This window comes from Emydura macquarii, unplaced genomic scaffold, assembly GCF_026122565.2.
Source record: "Emydura macquarii macquarii isolate MOO-44397 ecotype Brisbane River unplaced genomic scaffold, CSIRO-AGI_Emac_v2 contig_3257, whole genome shotgun sequence".
Taxonomy (NCBI): Eukaryota; Metazoa; Chordata; order Testudines; family Chelidae; genus Emydura; species Emydura macquarii.
In genome coordinates, this window is record NW_027133394.1 from 149592 (window position 1) to 171130 (window position 21539).

At 43.9% G+C, this 21539-nt stretch overlaps 1 protein-coding gene across 1 annotated transcript in view; it reads left to right on the top strand.

Annotated features, from left to right (window-relative positions):
• The window catches only part of SLC4A5 (solute carrier family 4 member 5), an 83850-nt gene that overhangs the window by 10942 nt on the left and 51369 nt on the right, over nucleotides 1-21539 (top strand). Inside the window, exons 2-3 of the mRNA XM_067532322.1 lie at nucleotides 7028-7157; nucleotides 18462-18622. Of these exons, the coding sequence (XP_067388423.1) occupies nucleotides 7028-7157; nucleotides 18462-18622 (291 nt within the window). The remainder of the gene's footprint in view (nucleotides 1-7027; nucleotides 7158-18461; nucleotides 18623-21539) is intronic.

A 21539-nucleotide genomic window follows, 5' to 3' on the forward strand; every position in this document is an offset into this window, starting at 1 on the left:
AGATCCCACCTTCCTGCTTTTCCTACTATCTCCTGCAAATCCCCGAGAAATAGACAACGGTCTCGGATTACCGTAGCAGACCTGAGATTCAGTGCAGAATTCACAGGAAGGGAGGGATGTAGATAGTGCTGCCTCTTTCATCCCTCAGCATCTTTGTTTTCCAGCCAAGGCTCCATAGGAGACTCAGATCCCCCAGCCATATGTGGTTCCTACATAGCCCTTCGGTAGCAGCTACCTACCTGTGCTGAATCACCAACTTCCTTGACTGCCTTGACTGATAGCATGAACAGTTAAGGCTCCGTGTGGACCTCCTAGTGACAGGTAGGCTCTGGCCACTTTGTCACTGCAAGTCTGTATCAGTGGTCCACATACAGGGGATAGAACTGGGGACCTCCAAAGTTTCATAGATTTCATCAGTTCCAAGGCCGGAAGGGACCATTATGATCACTTAGTCTGACCTTTCTGGAGAACTTCCCCAGAATAATTTCTAGAGCAGATCTCTTACTAAACATCGAATCTTGATTTTAAAATTGTCGGTGATAGAGAATCCACAATGCCCCTTAGTAAATGGTTCCAATGGTTCATTACTCACAGTGTTAAAAAAGTACACCTTATTTCCAGTCTGAATTTGTCTAACTTCACTTGGATTGTGTGATACCTTTCTCTGCTAAATTGAATTAAATATTTGTTCCCTATGTAGGTACTTATAGACTAAAATCAAGTCACATTGTAGCCTTCTTTTTGTTAAGCTAAAAAGATTGAGCTCCATGTATCTATCACTATAAGGCATGTTTTCTAATCCTTTAATCATTCTTGTGGCTCTTCTCCAATTTATCAACATCCTTCTTGAATTGTGGACACCAGATTCGGACACAGTATTCCAGCAGTGGTCTCACTAATGCCAAATACAGAGGGAAAAATCACCTCTCTACTTTGACCCTGTTTGTGCATCCAAGGACTGCATTAACTCTTTTGACCACAGTGTCACACTGGGAGCTCATGTTCAGCTGATTATCCACCACAACCCCCAAATATTGTGCTAAAAGCACAGATTGCTACCATTTGAGCTAAAGAACCCACACTCCCTAGCTAGATAACAAACTCCTATCTTCTGTAAATCGGGCAGAGGGGGATCTGTAACACACTGACCAATGGATTACACCTACATGTTTAGAAGCCAGCATGGGCTCTGGTTGAATTGGTCATGATACCTGGAACTTCTTTATTTGCTAAGTTTCAGTGCCCTTCCTAGCAACTTATTCCATAGTTCATTCCTTGAGCATAGTATTTCCCCGATTAGCCCCATTTTAATTCTACTTTCCTAATTTTTAGCTTCCGGCCCTAGTTGAGAATCAGTCACCTGGAAGAATTATCTCAATCAGCTTTATCAATTGTCATTCATAACATTCAAGTTGTTATAAGTCACCTCAAGGCCATCTCTTTTGCCATGGCTCCTCCACATTGCCTCCATTTATGGAAAAGTCCTATACAGTGTAATAGGGATGGAAACAATAGGGGTTTATAGAAATGTAATAGGGCTCCCTAGAAATTATTCTGAAAAGTCTATAGAATTTCATAATGAATGTGATCCTTTGTGTAGGTTTTCTAACATTGCGTCTACACTGATACTAATTCGAATTAACAAATTCGAATTAGGCGCTACGCCATTTGCAGAGGTGGTCTTATTAAGTCGATTTTACAGGCACCTTAATTCGAATTAACAGTGGTGCCAGTGTAGATGCGGGAGTAATTCATTCGAATTAAGGGACTTTAAATCGACCTAAGTCGCCAGTGTAGACCAGGCCTGGACCATCTGATAGAATTCTACAGCAGGGAGATATAATTAGCTCTCAAATTCAATACGATAGTTCAGGTGACCTATATAAAGTTTCTCGTGTTCTATCACATTAAACAGGGTGGTACCAAAACTACAGAAACATGACCACTTTCTATTCTTCTACAAGACTTTTTCATAAATTAGAGACTAGAGAATTGTTACCATCTTGGTTACCTGTGCTAGGTCTCCTCAAACAGCTGCCTATTTTGAGCTGTGAATGTTAACTCCTAGACCTTTTCTACACTGACAATTTTATTAAAATCTCCTGCTGTGATTATTGCACCAGTTCCCTACACCAGAAATAGCGATGATGGGAAAGCTAGCATAGACCAGGCATCAGGTGGTTTTACCGCCATGTTGCCTAGTTCTGCTCTGAGCAGAGTTAGAAAAAACAGCTTTTCAACATCAGCGCTCCCACTGATGCCACTACCAGCAGAATTTAGCTGGTGTTAGCAGCAGAAGGAGAAATAATAATATCTAGCTTTTATCTAACGCTTTTCATCAGTAGATCTCAAAGTTCCTTCATTATCCCCATTTTACAGATGGGGAAACTGAGGCACAGAGAGGTGAAGTGACTTGCCAAATAGCAGAACCAGGAATAGAACCCAGGTTTCCTGAGTCCCAGTCCAGTGCTAACCACCTAGCCACACTCCTTGCAAAAGCATTTGAGGCTGTTAAGTGCTTCACTCCCTTAGCCACTGGAAAATGCCTTCTATTTACAAAAATGCTTCTAGCATAGAACAAGCTGGAGAACGTTGGCATTTTACAGACAAATGTATGCTTTGCTGTGGGGAGAAGGAATGCGTGTTGTGAAGATCCCAAAAACAAAGCTCTGGGCTTAATGCAAGGATCACTGTGTGAAATTCTACGCCCTGTGCTATGTAGGAGGTCAGACTAGTTGATCAGAATGGTCTCTCTGAAATGCCATTCAAAGAGGGAGCAGTTTCATTTCAGCTGGAATTTTAACATGGCAAAAGTTCCTGCAGCAACCACGACAGAGTAGAGAATTGTTGGGAGCATCTATTGATAGCCTGTATTCTTGGTTTTCTGTCTTAAGTTGTCATGTGGTGTTGGTAGGGGCCGTGAAACAGCTGTCATGTTCCACACCAGAAACACCTCTGTTTCGGTAGGGAGTGAATGATTCCCAGTTATGTGGTGTGGGGAAGTTTGTCAATCACTTTTGGTGTTATGACACTATGTTGGATAATACTGTACTATTATTAAAACTGATACTTTTCTAACTCCCTGAAACTTGTATGTAATGACAGCCGCTGTTAGAATTAATCTGAATGATTGTCGTGGTGGCTGCTTTTCAGAAGGGGGAAGAAGAGGCTATTTAATTGGATATTATTAACCATGCTTCTTATTTACCACTCAGACAGTGCTTTCCATCCAAGCTCCTTACAAAAAAGGAGTCTTGGTGTCTCCATTTCATAGGTGGGGAAAGTTATTTGCTCAAGATCACGCAGAGAGTCAGTGGCAGAGTCAGGGCTTAAACGCAGGTTTCCTAGGTCCTGCTCCAGTGCCCTAAACCCTGGGTTACACTGCCTCTCTATAACGCAGTTATCTAGAGCCTTTCATCTTCAAAATACCTACAGCAAACCAGGGTGGGAGGTAAGCACTCCTCCCGTTTGACAGATGGAGGCACTAAATTAATAGTTAATTCATCATCATTAGGAGTCTTTAAATCACAACTGGATGCTTTTCCAAAAAAACTGCCAATATAGCCTTGGTGTTTCCCTGTGTTCCCCTGCCTGTGTGTCTCCTTATGTTGTCTCTTCTTTTATACTTAGATTGTCAGCTCTTTGGCGCAGGGGCCATCTTTTTGTTCTGTGTTTGTATAGCACCTAGCTCAACAGGGGACTGGTCTGTGACTAGGGTGGGCTCCTAGGTGCTATGTTGATACAAATAAAAATATTAGTAATAGTTCAGGGAATAGGATTCAGTAGTGCTCACTTACACAGTGGGGATAGATAAGCCCCATCCACTTCAGGAATCGTTCGGTGAAATTATCTGGCCTGTGCTGCATGGAAAGTCAGGCTACTTTATCATAATAGGCCCGTCTGGCCTTAGAATCTAAGAAATGTTGTCTCCATAGGTAAGAGAGACCATTAGCACTCAGGAATTCATGGCTTCCAGCCCAGTATTCAGACCACTAGGCCATGTCTCTCCTAGCCTGGTTAAAATAGCATTCATTCCTAATCTCACACACATCAGCAGTGGGTTAGCATTGCGCTGGCTTTTGTCAGCCGCCTTGCACGCTGCCAAGAGATCTAAAAGCATGTGAACACAGAGATTTAAGAGAAAATCCACCAAGCTTGCTTAGCAATAGAGCAAGCAATTGGGAGGGCAAGTGTGCTCTCCCCCTCTCTGCCCCCCCTCACATGGCTACAGGGAATGCATTAGAGTCACTCAGGCTGAACAATTCAAAGGGAATGAACCGGCTGTATCGGTAATTAAAAATGTCCTGTGCCACTGAGATTTCTGTCCGCATCCTTGGGTGACATACCACAGCCAGAGGCCTAAGCTTACTCTGACGCAGCCACTCAATAGCGGAGGTTGTCTCGACTTTTCTTTTTCCCCCGATGCTTAGTGGGAACCAAAGTTAATTTGTTATGACAGGCACATTAGGCTTTGCTCCTGAGGCTTGAGCCATAAGGAAAGCAAGAAAGGGAAACTCTGAGGTAGAGAAAAAGGAATAAAGAGGAACTCTCAGATACAGAGCAAAAAACTCTGAGAAACTCTCTCTCTCTCTCTCTTGATCTCAGAGTTTCACTTTCTTTCTGAGATTGAGAGACAGAAAATGCTGAGAAATAAAAAGAAAGAAAACCCCAGAATAGATTTAGAGAGAGAGAGAGAGCCCTGAAATAGATAGATTTGAATTTGATGGGTGGACGGATAACTCCCACCTTCTTCAACATCACAGCAGAAAAAAAGACTATCACTTCCAACACAAAAACACTGGGTCAATTTCTACAGCTCTCACTCAAGCAAAACTCCCAGTGACAACCTCATGTTTCGGCTCAATGTCAGGAGGAAAATAAAGAGTGGAAAAGGAGGCAAAAAAATTTTCCCCTATGTTAGAGGCTGGGATTTCTTGTTTCTTACCAGGTTGTGTTGCTGGTAAAAGGTGCAGGTTTGGCAGTTCTGGACACTGAAGTCCTGTGTTTAGATGCAGAGCAGGCACAGCACAGCGCATAGGCAGTGACAGAGCAAGCTTCTTAACATCCCTCCCTGAGCGAGGGGTGGGAGTGTGACCCATACAATCCTTGACTTCTCAACTGAAGCCGCCAACATGATGGGATGGAAAGGGCAGTTGTGCAGTAGGACTGGACTGCACCAAACTCATTTCACGTAGTCCACCAAGCAGGTGGTGGTAACTGTCAGTCACTCCTCAACCCGGGCTGGATTCTAGCTGGTAACTTGGAGGTTAAAAGCTCTGTATCGAATTATCAATCCCCTGAACCATCCGCTGTTGCAAAGCCAGAATTTCTTACTGAAAGGGTGGAACCCCCACAGCCTTCCTAACCCAGGAACCTGCCCCCTAGAACCGAAAGGAAATACAAAGAGCATCACTGTGTATGTATAGTGTCTCATCACATTTCTCCCCCAGGTCCAAAGAGTTCAAAAGCTCAGTCTGTAAGTATTTACCTGGGGATAGCTGGGGGCCCTTCAATCTGGTGAGCAAAGGCAGAACAAGATCCAATGGCTGAAAGCTGGCGCTAGATAAATTTGTGTTAGAAATATAGCACAAATTTTAACAATGTGGGCAATTAACCATTCAAACAACTTCCCTGGGTAATGTGGTGGATTTTCCATCACTTGTTGTCTTTAAACCAAGATTGGATGTCTCTTCCTGAAAAATGTATGTGCTAGCTCAACACAAATATGGGCTTGGTGCGGGAGGTGAAATTCTATGGCCTGTGTATTGCAGGAAATCAGACTAGATGATCATAATGGTCCTTTCTGGCCTTAAATTCAATGTGTGAAATGTTGGCCCCTCTGAAATCAATGTCAAAATTCCCATTGACTTAAAAGAGGCCAGGATTTCACCCTCTGAATCTAGCTGGTGGCAATATCCACTGATGACCAAAATCAAGAGAGTGCCCTCCATTCATTACTTTTGCCAGTTGTTCCATATTTCAAGCCTTCTTTGTGTGAGGAAACTTGACCTGAATTGCTTATCGACTTGGCCTTCCCTGCTCCTCAATGGGCCTCTTGTTTCTGAACGAGTTGTTCCCTGAAATAGCTTATTGTCCTCAAAATGTCCTTTTCACTTCAGGATCTTAGATACAATCCCCTCCTCCACCGCTCTGGAGAAACAGAGTTTTGTGGGTCAGGACTGCCTAATCTTTCTGCCCCAAAAATGCTGAATCACTTTTGTTTGCCATCAGAATTTCCCCTTCAGCCTTTGCTGCGTCTTTCCTAGAAAACTAGAGCCAAGGTGGTGCAGCTTAGGCTACATGGATGAACTGCTGCAACTGCATTTTTGGCAGTGAAGAACTCTGCTGCAATCGCAGCAGTTCAAGATTCCCAATGAGGTCTCCCCAAGTCTAATTTGCAGCGTGAGCAAAACGTAAAAGAAATCCAAGATTGTTTCCCCAACAGACGGCTAGACTGATTTGGTTAAATAACTGATCTGAATCTCCACCCAAAACTCAAACTCCATCCCACAAAACGGTTTGGAAAAACAAACTCCATTTCCATTTTCTTGCTTCAGTTCCTGGTTCTGGCCAGGGGTGAGTTTGAAAGGACCAAATTATCACAAGCAAAGCTGCTCTCTTAGTATTTCTTGCCTGGCTGGGTGTATTTCACTTGATCAGTTCCTGCCATTGCATGGGCCTCGTGCATTGGTGCACCTCAGTCGCTCCTGTTCTCTACCTGTGGCACACAGTGATTTAGTCTCTTGAAGTCTATAGTACTTTGGTCTAATTCTGGTTGCTGGGCTTGCTCTGCAAATGCTGGGTGTGGTTGGTGGACTGGTCTATACAGGAGGTCAGAGTTATGATATGGTGATCCCTTCTAACCTTGAACTCTGTGAGTCCATGGCTAGAACCAGGACATACTGAGATCCCCACCAGAAAGCGCATTTCTCACAGGGTTCCTTGGGTGATTTCCAAGCCAGATTAGTGTGGGAACCGTCACCAGTTGCCCAGAGTTAAATGTACTCTTTTTACCTCCTCGCTTTAGTGTCTCCAGCTGCTGAACGCCTTCGGTACATCCTGGGTGAAGATGATGATCCTCCAAACCCCACCCTGTTCACTGAGATGGACACACTGCAGCATGATGGGGAAGAAATGGAGTGGAAAGAATCTGCCAGGTGAGGAAATGACAGGTCACCGGTGCTGGTGATTCAGTAGGCAGTAATAGTAGTATTTATATGTATTGTGTAGCGCTTCAGAGCACCCATTGTGCTAGGTGCTGTGCAAACCCAGAACAAAATGATGGTCCCTGTCCCATACAGCTTCCAGTCCAAGTAAGTCAGCACTGACCTAGTGCCCCCAGCGGAGACTTAGGAGACACTGCTGCTGGAGGTGCCGTTGATGATTCAGTAGATCACGTTTTTCCCTGAGTTAATACTTCGCCATTTCTCTCCCGCCTTGGGATAGGGCCACTCTCTTGCTAGGAATGCGTTCTTTCTGAGATGTAGTACCAATGTCTGGGCTCCTGCATTATAGATCTCAAGGTCCTTTTTGCAAAAGATTGACTGCATTAACTCTAGCCAAATTCCAGCATAGTTAATTATATTCTGCCTCCCCATTCTTCTTTTCTTCGACTGTGTCCTAAAAATTCCCACCATTGCTCCCACTAGTTCAGCTCCATCAGTGGCAGTATTGGTGAGAGCCTTAAGGTAGATGGCTTCAGGAAGTCTCTCTCATTTTAAGCATCATGTCCTCTAAACCAGCTCGGAGCAGGTATAGATGACACAGTGGTAAGCCTTGTGTATGTTAGCACTACCAATGACGGCACATTTTAAGGGGGAAAAAATCAGAGTGTAGACAAGGCAATAAGTACCCTATTGTGTAGTGTTGCTGTGCACTGTTGATCAATTCTGACATTCCACCCCAGACGGAGTTGCATTTCTGTGCTGGATGAAGTGATTCTGCTATGTGCATAGTTAGTAAAGTAACTATAGAAATGTAGTGAACCGTTATAATATGATCTCCGGTAAAATTATACAAAAGAGAGAAATTCACAAATTGCTTGCCACCATGGCGAAATAACGCATGGAGCTTTCACAGGAGACACTCAGTGTCTTCATGTCAGTGGTGGTGTTGAGACTAAACACACTGGCTACATCTATTAATCGATCCTCAAATTGAAGTGGGGTGATTTGTTTTGAAATTGATTAGAAAATAGCAAGTATGGGCAGTTCAGTGCTTGACCATGCAAAGTGACACAAATCCTGAAAGAGGGGCGATGTCAAACCTGATGGCTAGAAACACAGCAGGTGCTTGGAGCCCACTCCAGAACTGAAAAACTCTGTGATGGTTGGGAAGAGCCTACTGTGTATATTCTGGGGCAAAAGGCAATATGTCTATATTATTAGTATTTCACTAGTCCCTAGATCACTAGTCAGAGATCATAGCTCCATTGTGCTAGGCACGGCATAGACACACAACAAAAAATAATGAACCCTGCTCCCAAAGGACTCACATTCTAAAGATAAGTTAAGGGATGTGTCAATACAGTTTACAGATTTAGGAAGCACAAGGTAATAATAAGATATTTACAGCCTTGCCAACCCTGGCAGTTTTATTTTGCAATATTTGGTGCATTTCTTAAAGCCCCTGCTTCTGGAGGCATATGATTAGGTGAGAATCTCAGCTGTCATTTTTTTTGGGGGGGGTTCTTTTTTTTTAAGTAAGTTTCTAGCCCTTGAGGTTGTAAGGGCCTAATGCAGGTTGCTCTAATCAAAGACAAGTTGAAGGAAGCTTGGTTATGTTGGTATGGGCGTATCTGGCAGATACCAGAGTGCTATATCAGTAGGATAGTTCTTGCAATGACTATGGATGGAAGATGAACAAGAGGGAGACCAAAGACTAGGTACATGGACCAAATATCAGCAGACCTCAGAGAAACCAATCTGCATAACCGCCTGGCATATGATCATGAGTTTTGGAAGAAGGTTATAAAAGTTGCTGACTTCAAATAGGGATGTGGCAAGAAAGGAGTTTCTAGCCCTCATGGTTGCAGAGGAAAAAAGCAAACACTAAAGGCTCCGCCACCAGACAGCAAATAAAAAGACCCCAAGTTTTATTAATTTAATATCCTTGGTCTGGGCAAGGCTGCAGTTACAAATAGAACTGGATTAAAAATTGTTTTTTCTTTTGGTGAATAGTTTATTCACCGAAAAATGCAGTTTCAGATAAATAGCTGAGATTCTCAAGCAGAACTGTTTGCAAGTTTAAGTCAAATTCAGAGAATAGTTTCAGCCAAAAAAGGGGGGGAGAAGGGTATTCCAAAAAAGTCTAAAAAGAACATTTCAACTTTTTGTTTCAAAATGACATTTTATATGGAAATGTAGCTGGATTTTACTTTAAAAAGACAAAAAAAAGAGTATAAAAAAAACCAAAAATTAAACAGCATGTTTTGTCTCAGGTTGAAAGAAACATTTATTCGACCCGAAATGTTTTGTTTTTTTCCAGTTTATCATTTCAGTAAGAAAAAACAAAAGATTGTCATTTCAGGCTGACCTAAAGGGAACATTTTTTGGATTTTTCATTTTGACAACCAAACTGGAAAATCAATGATGTGCCTAGCTCCAACTCTGAAGAGTGTGATAGGCAGCAGTCACAGCACGTGACTCCTGGGCTGGATCTCAAGCACATGCTGGGCAGGCGGCTTCAGTTTCATTTCTCCAGCCTCTGCCTCGCATCATGAATGGATTTAAGATTTGAAGCTGTTACTATTCCTGGTAACCCGTGAAACAAGAGTGCAGTAGAATAGAATGGCATGGACATTGCATAGAATTGGCATAGCATAACATCATATGGACCTGGCATAGCATGGCATGGAACTGACATAGTATGCCATAGAAAATGGGTGCATTTGACACCCTCTGTTACACCATTTGGAAATGATTCCACCACATGTCAAGACAGTGAAAAAATCAAGCCCAACCCATCTATTATTTCTGCTTTCTCACTTTCCATGGGCAGCCGAAGAGTTAACATGCTCTACTATTCCAGATCTTTTAAAAAAAAAAAAAAAAAAAAAAGAAAAGAAAAAGCCCAAAACTTTTAATAAAAGTATTAGAGGAACCACAAATAGTGTTCGCTTTATGAATTATGAGCTTAACCAAGGAAAAAAATCTCAAATCCATTTGGAATTTTCTCTTCCTAGCATAAGTTTTGTAAGCATTATTAGTTCTTTTTTTTTTTTTCTTCTTTTTTTTTTTCCGGGTGAGCTTCATTCTTTGAAAAAGGAGTCACTATTGCGCCAGGGATTTAGATGGCTGTTTGAGCTCAGCTGAGCCCTTTCTCTTTTGTAACACAAAGGGATTTGTGTGTGTTATGCCATTTTGAATGGGATCGATGGGATGAGGTCAGGCAGTTAATAGGATAGATTTTTATTAACTCTGTCTCTCTCTCTCTCGGCCACGTGCACTGGTGGCATCCCACTTGTGCCGTATAATGACCTTGTCTAATGTGTGCTTATGGCCAGCGCAAACGGATGTACTTACTTTCTGGTGCCTAGGGATTTACGTGTGCAGCTATGGGAACAATGAGATGCGCACACAGTGTCCCACTGACCCCTTTGTTCTGTACCAACTAGTGTGGTGCCTCTCAGCCACCAGAGTGCCAAGCAGATGTGGGTGGTCCAGTGGCTCGTGTTTAGGACTCAGAAGACCTGGGTTCAAATCCATGCTCTGCCCCAGATATCCCTTGGGATTTAGGAGCCTAACCACTATTGATTTAAATGGGAGTTAAGTGCCTAAATGTTTTTAAGGATCGGGGCCCATGTGCCATAATTTGCCATCTGTAAAATGAAGATAACACTTCCCTGCCTCCTAGGGATGTGGTGAGGATAAATATATTAAAGACTGTAACATTTTCAGGTACTTCATATTGGGGATGGTATGATTTCTATCTACCTACGATAGAAAGAGGTTACTAAGGCTACGTTTACACTGACGGCAGCAAAATCGCCGCCGCCCGATTGATCTTTCAGGATCAACTGAGCGGCCAGTGACCTGCTCAATCGATCAGGAAGTCAACTGAGTAAGTCCACCCCTTCAAGTAGCGCAGCGCTGAGTCGATGGGAATGCTGTTCCCGTCGGCTCAGCACAGTGTGAACAGCACACAGAAGGGAAGCTGAGCAGTCGACGTCAGTTACGCAAACTATTCTGCATAGTTTGCGTAACTCCTGTCAACTGCCGCCGAATTGCGTGGTCAGTGTGAACCAGCCCTGAGAAATGGTCAAATCTCCCCATCACCAAGAAAACGTTCACCTTGCCAAAACCTAGTGGCATCCTAAAACCCATAGTTTCTTGACATGACCCCAGTCTTTTTTGCATGCAAAAACTTACTGGATTCAAGGTGCAGAAGGAAATCACAGTTACTGAGTGTTAAAAGTTCTTGAACCACTGGGCAAGGGGTTGTGTTCCCAGCTCTGGGGAGGGAGTGTGGTCTAGTGGTTAAAAGAGGGGACTGGGAATTGACTCCCGGTTTCTATTCCCAACTCCAGGAAGGAAGTGTTCTCTAGTGGTTAGAGGAGACAACTGGGAGTCAAGACAGAGGATCTTGCCACTGACTTGCTGTGTGACCCTTAGGCAAGACACTTCCTCTTCCTCCATCTCAGCATCTGTAACCTCAAGTAGGATTAGAGAAGTTACTTTATCTCTCTATTTGGCACTGCTGCTGGAATACTGTGTCCAGTTCTGGTGTCCACAAGAAGGATGTTGACAGGTTGGAGAGAGTTCAGAGAAGAGCCACCAGAATGAATAAAGGATTAGAAAACCTGCCTTATAGTGATAGACTCAAGGAGCTCAAATCATTTAGTTTCAGAGAAGGTTAAGGGATGACTTGATCATAGTTAATGGGCTTGTCTACATGATGCAGTGGTCCATACTATAGGGGTGTAAATTCTAATGCGCACTGGCATGGTTGCGTACTAAACTGGCATTGGACATTGTGAAGGCTGTTGTTTGGGCAACTGATTTAGTTAACTTTCCTTCTGTTTTTGGAAGCAGGTCATTTAGACCAATTGTCCTAGAGGCCAATGTGTTTACATGGCCTAAAAGTCATCAGCACGGCTGACACTAATCAGCCCTTTCATTTGGAGTCTCATTCAACAAGGAGTGAACAGGCGGTGGAGACTGGACTCGCTTCTCACCCCGTCAGAGCTGGTTCAGGCACATTAGAGAGGTAGCGTGGGGAGAACGTTACAATGCTACTGGCTGTGATGGAGATAGAGGGCTTCAGTCTCCAGGGGCAGCCCAGGACCTTAGGTGGGCATTTCCACTGCAGGTTTAGAAGCTGCCAAATTGCAGGCTCTGTGTTTCCTCTTTCCTGGAACAGGAGTTCACAGCTTCTTTAGCTGCCGGGAGCCAGCTCTGTTGCTGCATGAGCACTACCTGCAAATAAAACCTTGGCAAGCCTAAACAGGAAACTTCATCTTCAGAGCCAAGCAGCCATCAAGACACTGCAGGCTTGGCTCCGGGAGTCTAACCTGGGTAGAAAGCTGACTGTGCACAAATGCCAAGGGTGAGGCACTGGACGTTAGATTGCCACATCTGGGTTAATGATGCTTGTAAATTACACTTGCTGTGCTGATGATGACGACGATGCTTTGTCCTTCTCCCACCCCACCTCTTCCCCAGCCTGTGTCGTGTCTGTTCACATCATAAACTCTTCTTTGGGGCAGCGACTGTCTTCAGAATGTGTTTGTATAGCATCTGGCACAATGGGTCCCTGAGCTCACTTGGGTACCCTAGGTGCAACTATCACACAAACGATGAAACATAATAGGCCAAAGGCAACAAGGACTCATGCTTCATTGCAGGGGTCGGGAAGGAATCTTTCTGTCCTCAGCAAGAACTGTAGCTTGTAAAGGGGCTTTGAGGGGGGGGATCTTCTTCCTTTGAAGCCGTAGTGGGCAGATCTTTATCTGGTGTAATTCTCAAAGCTCCATTGACTTGGCCTTCCATGCCGTGCTCACCTTTGTGGAATCTGAGCAGGGAATGAAGCCATGGCAGAGCACCTGACCCAAGCCAGGTTGGCGATTTAGCCGGTTGAGTCAGATCTGCAGAATGGAGTAGCAGGTGCAGGGGGGGATGAATGCACAAGTCTTTCACCTTTGCAATCCAGAGTTGAAATCCTGCCTTGGGTGACAAGCAAAAATAAGTTTGAGCTTCTTGTGCTATTGCCTTTGGGCGCATCAAAAAATCACCATACAGTCAGGGGCAGTCCCTGCTCAGAAGGTGAAATAGCAAGGGAGTTGCAGGACAGGAATGCACAGCTGCGTGGGCTGGGGAGTCCAGCTCTAAAGCGACAGGGTGTGCTGCAGATCAGTATTAAGGAGTGTTGGCAGTGCTGGGTGAGGAGGGGCCAGTTCAGGACTTGGGAATATCAGCACTGCTGCATGAGATCACACGACTAGAACGTATAGGGGTGAGTCAGTTGAGTACAGAATTGAGGATCCCGGCACAGGACTGAGATGCATTGGTAGAGGTGGATAGCAGTGCACTTCGCAAATCTACTGTGTACGTGCTAACCTAGCTTTGTAAGAGCTTGAATATTAGCATTGCTAGCGAAACCACTTGCAACACCCCAATCAGCTTTCGTCTCGCACAATCGGAGCTTAACATTGTGGTAGTTCCTAAAGTCGAATGGCAGAGCATGCTGTGAGAGTACTTACTGAAGTACTACGGGTGGGCAGGTGTGGGCTTGCCCACATTTAAAAGCACCTCCCCTCATCCTAAGGGGTGGAGCCACCAGACCCAGGCATCAACTAAGCTCTGGGGATGACCAATGAGAGAAGCTGCTGCAATGCACAATACTGGAGCGCTGCATGATACTGGGACTGATAATTGCAACTGAGAAAATGCACGTCTCCAGGTGGCTTCATATCTTGCCATCAGTGGGCTCTCGGCCAGCCTCAGTATGGCAGGCATCTTACTCAGTGGCCATAAATCTCTTGGTCAGTACTGATGCAAATAATGTGACTGAGATGTACATACATTTAGCAATGGCTTTTGCAGCTCTTATTAAAGGGATATTGAGTGGTCTAGTGAGTAGAGCAGGGGATTTGGTGTTGGGAATACTGGATTCTAATCCTGATTTGGGGGGGAGGGAGTGTTGCCTAGTCGTTAGAGCAGGGAGGGGATACTCCTTAGTTGTATTCCCAGCTCTGGAATTAGATTTAGTGATTAGAGCACTTGGTTGCATTGTGATGTGGTGATGTTTGTGTCAGTGTCAGGATGCTATATCGTGGATGACGCAGGATAGTTTTCTGGTGTAAATGTTACAGGAGACCTAAAGCTGACCTATTGTGAGGGTTCATTAACAAATATCTGTAAAGTGCTTTGACATCACTGAGTGAAAGGTGCTATGGAGCTGCATAGGGGAGAGAAGAAAAATACAACAAACCAGGCCTTTTCCCTTTCTGAATAACAACTGCACATTGATGCTCTTTAAAACGTTTCTTGAGTTTCTCCTAAATAAAGCTCCACAATATCTCCCAACTCTGTTCCAGTATAGCACTCTCTGTTTTATGTGTTTATGTAAAATGCTATTCATTGATTAACTTTCTCTAGTTTTAATAAGCACCATTTTGCATTCATATAGCATTTTTTGTTCTAAGATCTCCAAGTGCCTTCCAAAGGTGAGTAACTATTATGGTTGCCCTCTGACAGGAGGGAAAACTGAGGCACAGGAGAGTTTAAGGGTGAAATTTTCTCTTTTTGGGGTGCTTCAGATTTCTGAGCCCTATTTGGGGCTGTTTATCAGAGGTGTTGCACTCCTGCAGCTCTCATTGTCTTGGGTGATCAGCACTTCCTAATAAAGGCCCTGTTATGTCTCAGGTTTGGCACAGAAAACTGAGGCATCCAGAGGCCATTCGTGGCTTGCCCAGATCCCACATTAATTCCATGTTAGAGCTGGGACTAGAAACCGGGTCCTTGACTCCTCTTGTGCTCTAACCACTACACTACACTGTCTCCTTCTCCTGATGCATTAATGTTTGTTAACCAGGCTTTACAATCCATCATATAGCAATAGTAGTACAGAGCGACAGCCATCATACTTTTTAATCTCTTCCTGCAAAATCCATCACCTCATCCCATGAGTGAGGTAACAGTAGCCTGATGCCTTGCCCTGAATTGGGTTTACAGCACCCAGAATCTATTTCCTTTCTTTACTGCTAGGGCCTGGTCTACACTGGCAATGGTGGTCGATGTAGCGCCGCTTATGTCGACCCTCTAAAGTATGCACCTCCACTGGCACATAAGTTCCGTCGATTTAAAGCGCGGTAAAAGTTGACCTAATAAAACCACCTCTGCAAGTGGCGTAGCGCTGAATCCGAATTCCATGGGTCGAATTTGCGTCAGTGTAGGCAGACCGCAACGTAAATGCCATTGGCCTCTGGGTGGTATCCCATAATGCCCTGTTGTGACTGCTCTGGACCTTCGCGCTCTGCTGTAACGTGGCCACGTAAACAGGAAATAGCTCCTCCCCTCAAGCCCTGGGAAATTTTGAATGTCCATTTCTGATTTAGACAGCGTGGAGAGAGCTGTGTAGCTGAACTGTTCATGGCGACTGCATGGCCCAAACGCGCTTCAGCTTGGAGTCGACCAGAGGTCTTGAATCTCATTGGCCTGTGGGGCGAAGAGTCTGTTCTGGCTCCGCTTTGAGCCAGCAAAAGAAATTTAGATATATATGAGAAGATATCTCGCAGCATGTTGGAGAAGGGGCACAACAGGGATGCGTAGCAGTGCCGTGTTAAGATCAAAGAGCTGAGGCAGGCTTATCAGAAAACTAGGGAAGCTAACAGCCATTCTGGCTCCTCACCAGAAGTATCCCTTCTGGTTTATGTACTCTGTGGCAAGGTGGTCAGGTGCTAGGATAGGGATATGTGTGCCATCTATTGCCCCACCACAGTTTGGGAACCCCATTGCGGCAAACCCGTCCACTATATCCTGCACGTTTCCCAAAGGCACTACTCTTCTTAGCAGAAGCCTATTGATGGCCCTGTACGTTTGCATCACAGCAGCTCCAACAGTGGATTTACTGACTATGAATTGATTCGCAACTGACCGGTAGCAGTCTGGGGTTGCCAGATTCTACAGAGCGATGGCCATTCACTTCTCCACCGTCAGAGCTGGTCTCAAGCAAGTATTCACACACTTCAAGGCTGGGGACAGCTCCATGCAAAGATCAAAGAAAGTGGCCTTTAGCATACGAAAGTTCTGCAGCCACTGCTCGTCATCCCACAGCTTCATAACAATGTGATCCCACCAATCTGTGCTTGTTTCCCGGGACTAAAACTGCCACTCCACGGACCGAAGACGATGCATGACAGTCTGCAGCATGCAGGAATTGTTCCACTCTATGGCTTGTAGCAGGGCGGCCTCAGTAACATCGCTATTTTCCATGCTGGGGCTCCTCTCTTGCCTTTGAAAATACTGCAGGATAAACCTTGAGGTATTTGTGATGCTCACAATGATGGTGCAGAGCTGAGCGGGCTCCATGTCTCTCCGACAACGGCGTGCACATGGCATAGGAAAACGGCGCAAAAAAGCATTTGCAGTTTGTTTGGGACAAGAAGGGAGGGGGTGGGAGCACGTTGCATCATGGGAGGACGACAGGCTTCCCGAAAGCCTCTGCAGCTAGTTGCACTGTGGAATAGCTACCCATGGTGCACTGCTTTGAATATCGACCCAAGTGTGGCGAGTGAGGACGCAAGAGCCCAGCACAAGGACCGTGGTATGATCACACTCCTGCGACTTCTAAAATTCAGCTGGTGAAAGTCGATTTAAAGTAAATCAACTTCAGGTTGCAGTGTAGATATACCCTAGGTGGACAAATGCTACTTTACTCTGTTGGTATCTAAATTAGTTTTCCTATTGGGCCAAAGGCACTGAGGTGTGTCAATCTGCCTCCCCCCTATAGTTTGGATCTCTGATCCCGGTAAATGCCAACCTCAAGGAGCTACTGGGGAGAAGGAACCACCAGATATTTCCCTGAAACTGTAGCCTGGATAATCCAGAGCTGTTTCCAGTATTTCCAGGCAGATTTAGCATATACTCTGTTGCTACTATTTTTTTTTAAAAGCCCTTGTTGTCCTCTGTTCTTTCCCTCTGTCCCCACTGCAGTGACATGAGCCAAAATCCAAGTTGTACCAATTAAAAGCTGCCAGGTTAAACCCTAGACTGACTAATCCATGAGAATCCATGGAGCTGGGAATCTGCAAACCTGATTTAAAGGAATAGCGGCTTTATTTCCAAAATAAATGCAGGCAGCTTGCCGAGAATTACTTGTGCTTAGTTGGAGCATGAGTCATATTCTCAGGGAGCCTGCAGAGATCTGCTCTGATTCATTTATTTGTTTTACTCTTCACTATGAATGTTAAGAAACTGATGCAGAACATTAAAAGCAGAACAGTTTTTTTTAAGGGAGGGAGCGTTGTCTAGTGATTGGAGCAGGAAGTCAGGACTCTGCGGTTCTCTTCTCAGGTCTGGTAGAAAAGCATGGTCTAACAGTTGGAGAAGGGACTGGAAGTCAAGACTCCTGTGGTCTGTTCCCAGATCTGGGAAGGGATAGCGGGTCTAACGGTTGGAGCAAAGGACTGGGAGAGAAAGATCCTAGATTCTTTTCTGCCACTGACTCACTGTGTGATGTCAGGTTCGCTCAGCATCCCAATTTAGTCACTGCAAAATAGTATAAGAGTGCCTGTCTCAGAGTTAATTAACAGGGGTCGCTAAAACACTCCAATCTCCGTGGGTGAGGGAGGTGTTATATAAAAGCTGCGTCCCTGGGGATGAAACTTTGCTTATTCAACATGCTGCATTCTCTCGCTTCCCATTTCTCATTTTCCTAATGCTGAAATCCTTGGCATATAATGTAGTCAAAATTTAATTAACCCTCCATTGAAATGACTAGCATGTACATGTGAAGTATTATCTCTCCTTTTTTAAAAAAGATCGTTAAAAACCATCTATGGGTTGGACTCATGAAAGGAGTGTCTTATATAACATAGTCCTAATACTGCTGGTAAATGTCTTGTAAAATTCCTCTAACTGTGCAGCTCTGCCAATGCACCACCTGACCTAGGAATCGTCTAGCTACTCCAGCACTAAACCACCCTCTGCCAATGCCCCTCAGTCCTCAGCTGTTACAGTCCTGGGCTCCTCCAGGACTCTACCAAAGCACCTCAGCTCTTGCTGAAGCAATGGTTGCTAATCCAGTTTATTACTTATAAATGTATCTAACTGTAAAATGCACACTGTATAGACCGTATAGTAGCTGCATTGCGATAGATCTGTTCTGTTCAAGTTCTTACACTGTGCCCATCACCTTGGCACTTGATCACCTGATTGATACACCATTTGGACAGATGTGCAATTTACCGGCCATGCATTTGTACGCTGTACTGATCACAACCGTGGCTATTGTTGTTTCAGGTGGATAAAGTTCGAAGAAAAGGTGGAAGAAGGAGGGGAGAGATGGAGCAAACCTCATGTGTCAACGTTATCTTTGCACAGCCTGTTTGAACTACGCACATGTCTACAGACAGGGACGGTGCTCCTAGACTTAGATGGCTACTCCTTACCACAGATCATCGGTATTAACCTCTCAACACAAATAGCGGTGGTGTTTTCTTGAAGCAGTTTCACTGAAGCTTTTAATGCCTGCTGAAGGCTGACCTAGAACTAGAGAAAGTGTCACTCATCTCAGAGTAATTTGGGGGTTTTTAATGGCATGTCAAATAACACACAATGTAACTGCCAATATAGAGCCTCATTATCCACTTGTATAGTCATTGCATTTGTAAAGAGTAAGATAACGTAATGTAAATAATAAGATGATGTGGGCAAGTGACTACGGTGATGGACAGCAAATTTAGTCCATGAGAGAGGATGTTAGGCCACTAGCATAGACCTTGAGAGATAAGAGTTTAATTCCCTGTTCTGCCACAAACTTCCTGTGTGACCTTGGGCACTCAATTCGGCCCAGACTTTTAACATTATGTATGCGTTGCTGCACTCAGCATTGCAGCACCTAACTGATTTAGGAACCTTTGTCTCATTTTCAAAAGGGATTAGGCACTTAGGAGCCAAAATCCCAACTGTTTAGGCCAAATTCCTAAATCCCATTTGAAAATGAGAGAGGCTCCTAAATCAGTTTGGCATTGCAATTCTGAGTGCAGCAATGCCTGAACACTGTTAAAAATCTGGGCCTTAGTCTCTCTGGGCCTCAGTTCCCCATCTGTAAAGTGGGTGCTGCTCTCCCTCACAGGGCTGGTGTGAGGATAAATACATTAAAGGTTGTGAAGAGCATAAACCCAGATCCTCAAAGATACTGAGCTTTCTTGGTTTCCAATGGGAGTTAAGTACTTAAACATCTTTGAGCATCTGGGAGCTAGAGGGGTACCTAAAGTAGATTGTGCACTGTAAGTGTAAATCACTACAGTTCTGATATGTTTCCATTTGACAGCCACTTTTCCTTGCACCTTGTGTACACATTTACACCTCTGCAGTCAGGTTCTTTAATATCTGTCACTCCACTGTAATATTAAATTAGGCCATGAAGGTATGTTTGTTGCTGCTGTTGGGTTAGTTTCTCTTACCTGGTGGATCTTATGCAGTGTAATTGTAGCTGTGTTGCTCCCAGGATATTAAGTAGGATATAACCTCACCCACCTTGTCTCTCTGGTGGGTCTTAGATATACAGCCCAACAAAAAACACACTCGTGTTGAGGAAGCTGTGACTACTGGTTGAAGCTGGGACTCCTGGTGTTAATAAGGCTCTAGTTAACATTTGTAAAGCATTCTGAGATTATAAAAACCTGACAAGTGAACATAAGCGGGAAAAGGGGGATGCAATATTACAGCAAAACTAACCAACAGTTTCTTATGCTGGGTTTTGATTTCCATTTTTATTCTGAATGTTAATTTTGTTATACATTAGTAATATAAGACAGAGAGGATGCACCAATTGCAAAGCAGGGTATGAGGGACAGTTGAGAAATGAAAATAATATTAATTTCTAACCTGAGTACATCCATTTATTTATTTATTTCTCCTTTGATTAAATATAGTTACACACTAGAAGTTTTAGAAAGCCTGAGCTATGAGGAAAGGTTAAAAAACTGGTCATGTTTAGTCTTCAGAAAGGAGGACTGAGGGGGAACCCAGTAACAGTCTTCAAATATGTTAACAGCTGCTATAAAGAGGACAGTGATCATTTGTTCTCCATGTCCACTTAAGGTAGGACATGAAGTAATGGGCTTAATCTGCAACAACGAAAATTTAGGTTAGATATTAGGGAAAGCTTTCTAACTCTATGGGTGGTTAAGATCTGGAATGGGCTTCCAAGGGAGGTTGTGGAATCCCATCACTGGAGGTTTTTAAAAATAGGTTGGACAAACACCTGTCAGGGATAGTCTGGGTTTACTTAGACCTACCACAGCGCAGATATCTGGACTTGATGACTTCTCTGGCATTTCTATATACACAGTAAGGGACTCATAAACTCAGTAGATTTGCACTGCAAGTTAATGAGAGAAAGCACAATACATTTAGAACTCTATGGTTTCCTTTTTATTCTCCCTTTTCAGAGTATAACTGCACTTTAAAAGACAGCATAGTAGTCAGTCTTTCAAAGTAACAACCCACTGCATGTGTTAAAATGTTATAACACATTGCTGCAATGTTACATGCTTAGTGTGGAGCTCGGTAGACTTTTGCCATTCCTATTTATTCATTAATCATCTCTGTTCTTCATTTCTTTTGTTTGCTTTATTATCGCTAGGATGGTGTGCTCATTGCACACATGTACTTTTTAATTTAACTCCATGGGCTGGAATTTACACTGGTGTAAAAAGAGAGGACAGCAAAATCTGTTTATGTGTCAGAAGAGGTCACTCTCAGTACAGATGAGGGCTGGTCTAACCACAGACTTGCACTGAAATAATAAAAGGAGAGAGTAAAAACTGATTTAGTTATTTCTGTGCAAGCCTGCGTATAGATGAAGGCCTAAGACAGCTAAATCAGCATCACCAACCCGCTCAAATTATCTTGGAATAGTAACTGCTTCTAAGATGTATATGTACTATACGCTGGGGTGGATTTTTTATCATATAATGGCATTCTAGTGCCTTCTGTGAATTGCTACTGATCTCATTGATGCCCAGATATTGTGATGCTGCGCATCTTGGAAATATGTTAATTGTGCGTCTCTCTTCCTGCTACTTTGCCATGTTGTTTGTTTTAAAAGTTTAGAGCCAAATCACAAAGCACTGAGTCTTCCATGGGTGGAGTTTTGCCTGACCGAGGAGTGCAGGAGTTGGCCCATTAAGCCGAACGGGCTTGATTGCCTTGCTTCTTGTATGTCATCATTTGACACCTATGCAAAGTTAATGCAAGACCCTCCTAAATCCAAATGGTTGCATTTTACACAGATATCATGCAGGTGTAAGTGATGACATAAGGAACACGGCAAATGGGGATCAGGCACTATACCTTTAAAAAAGGAAAGTA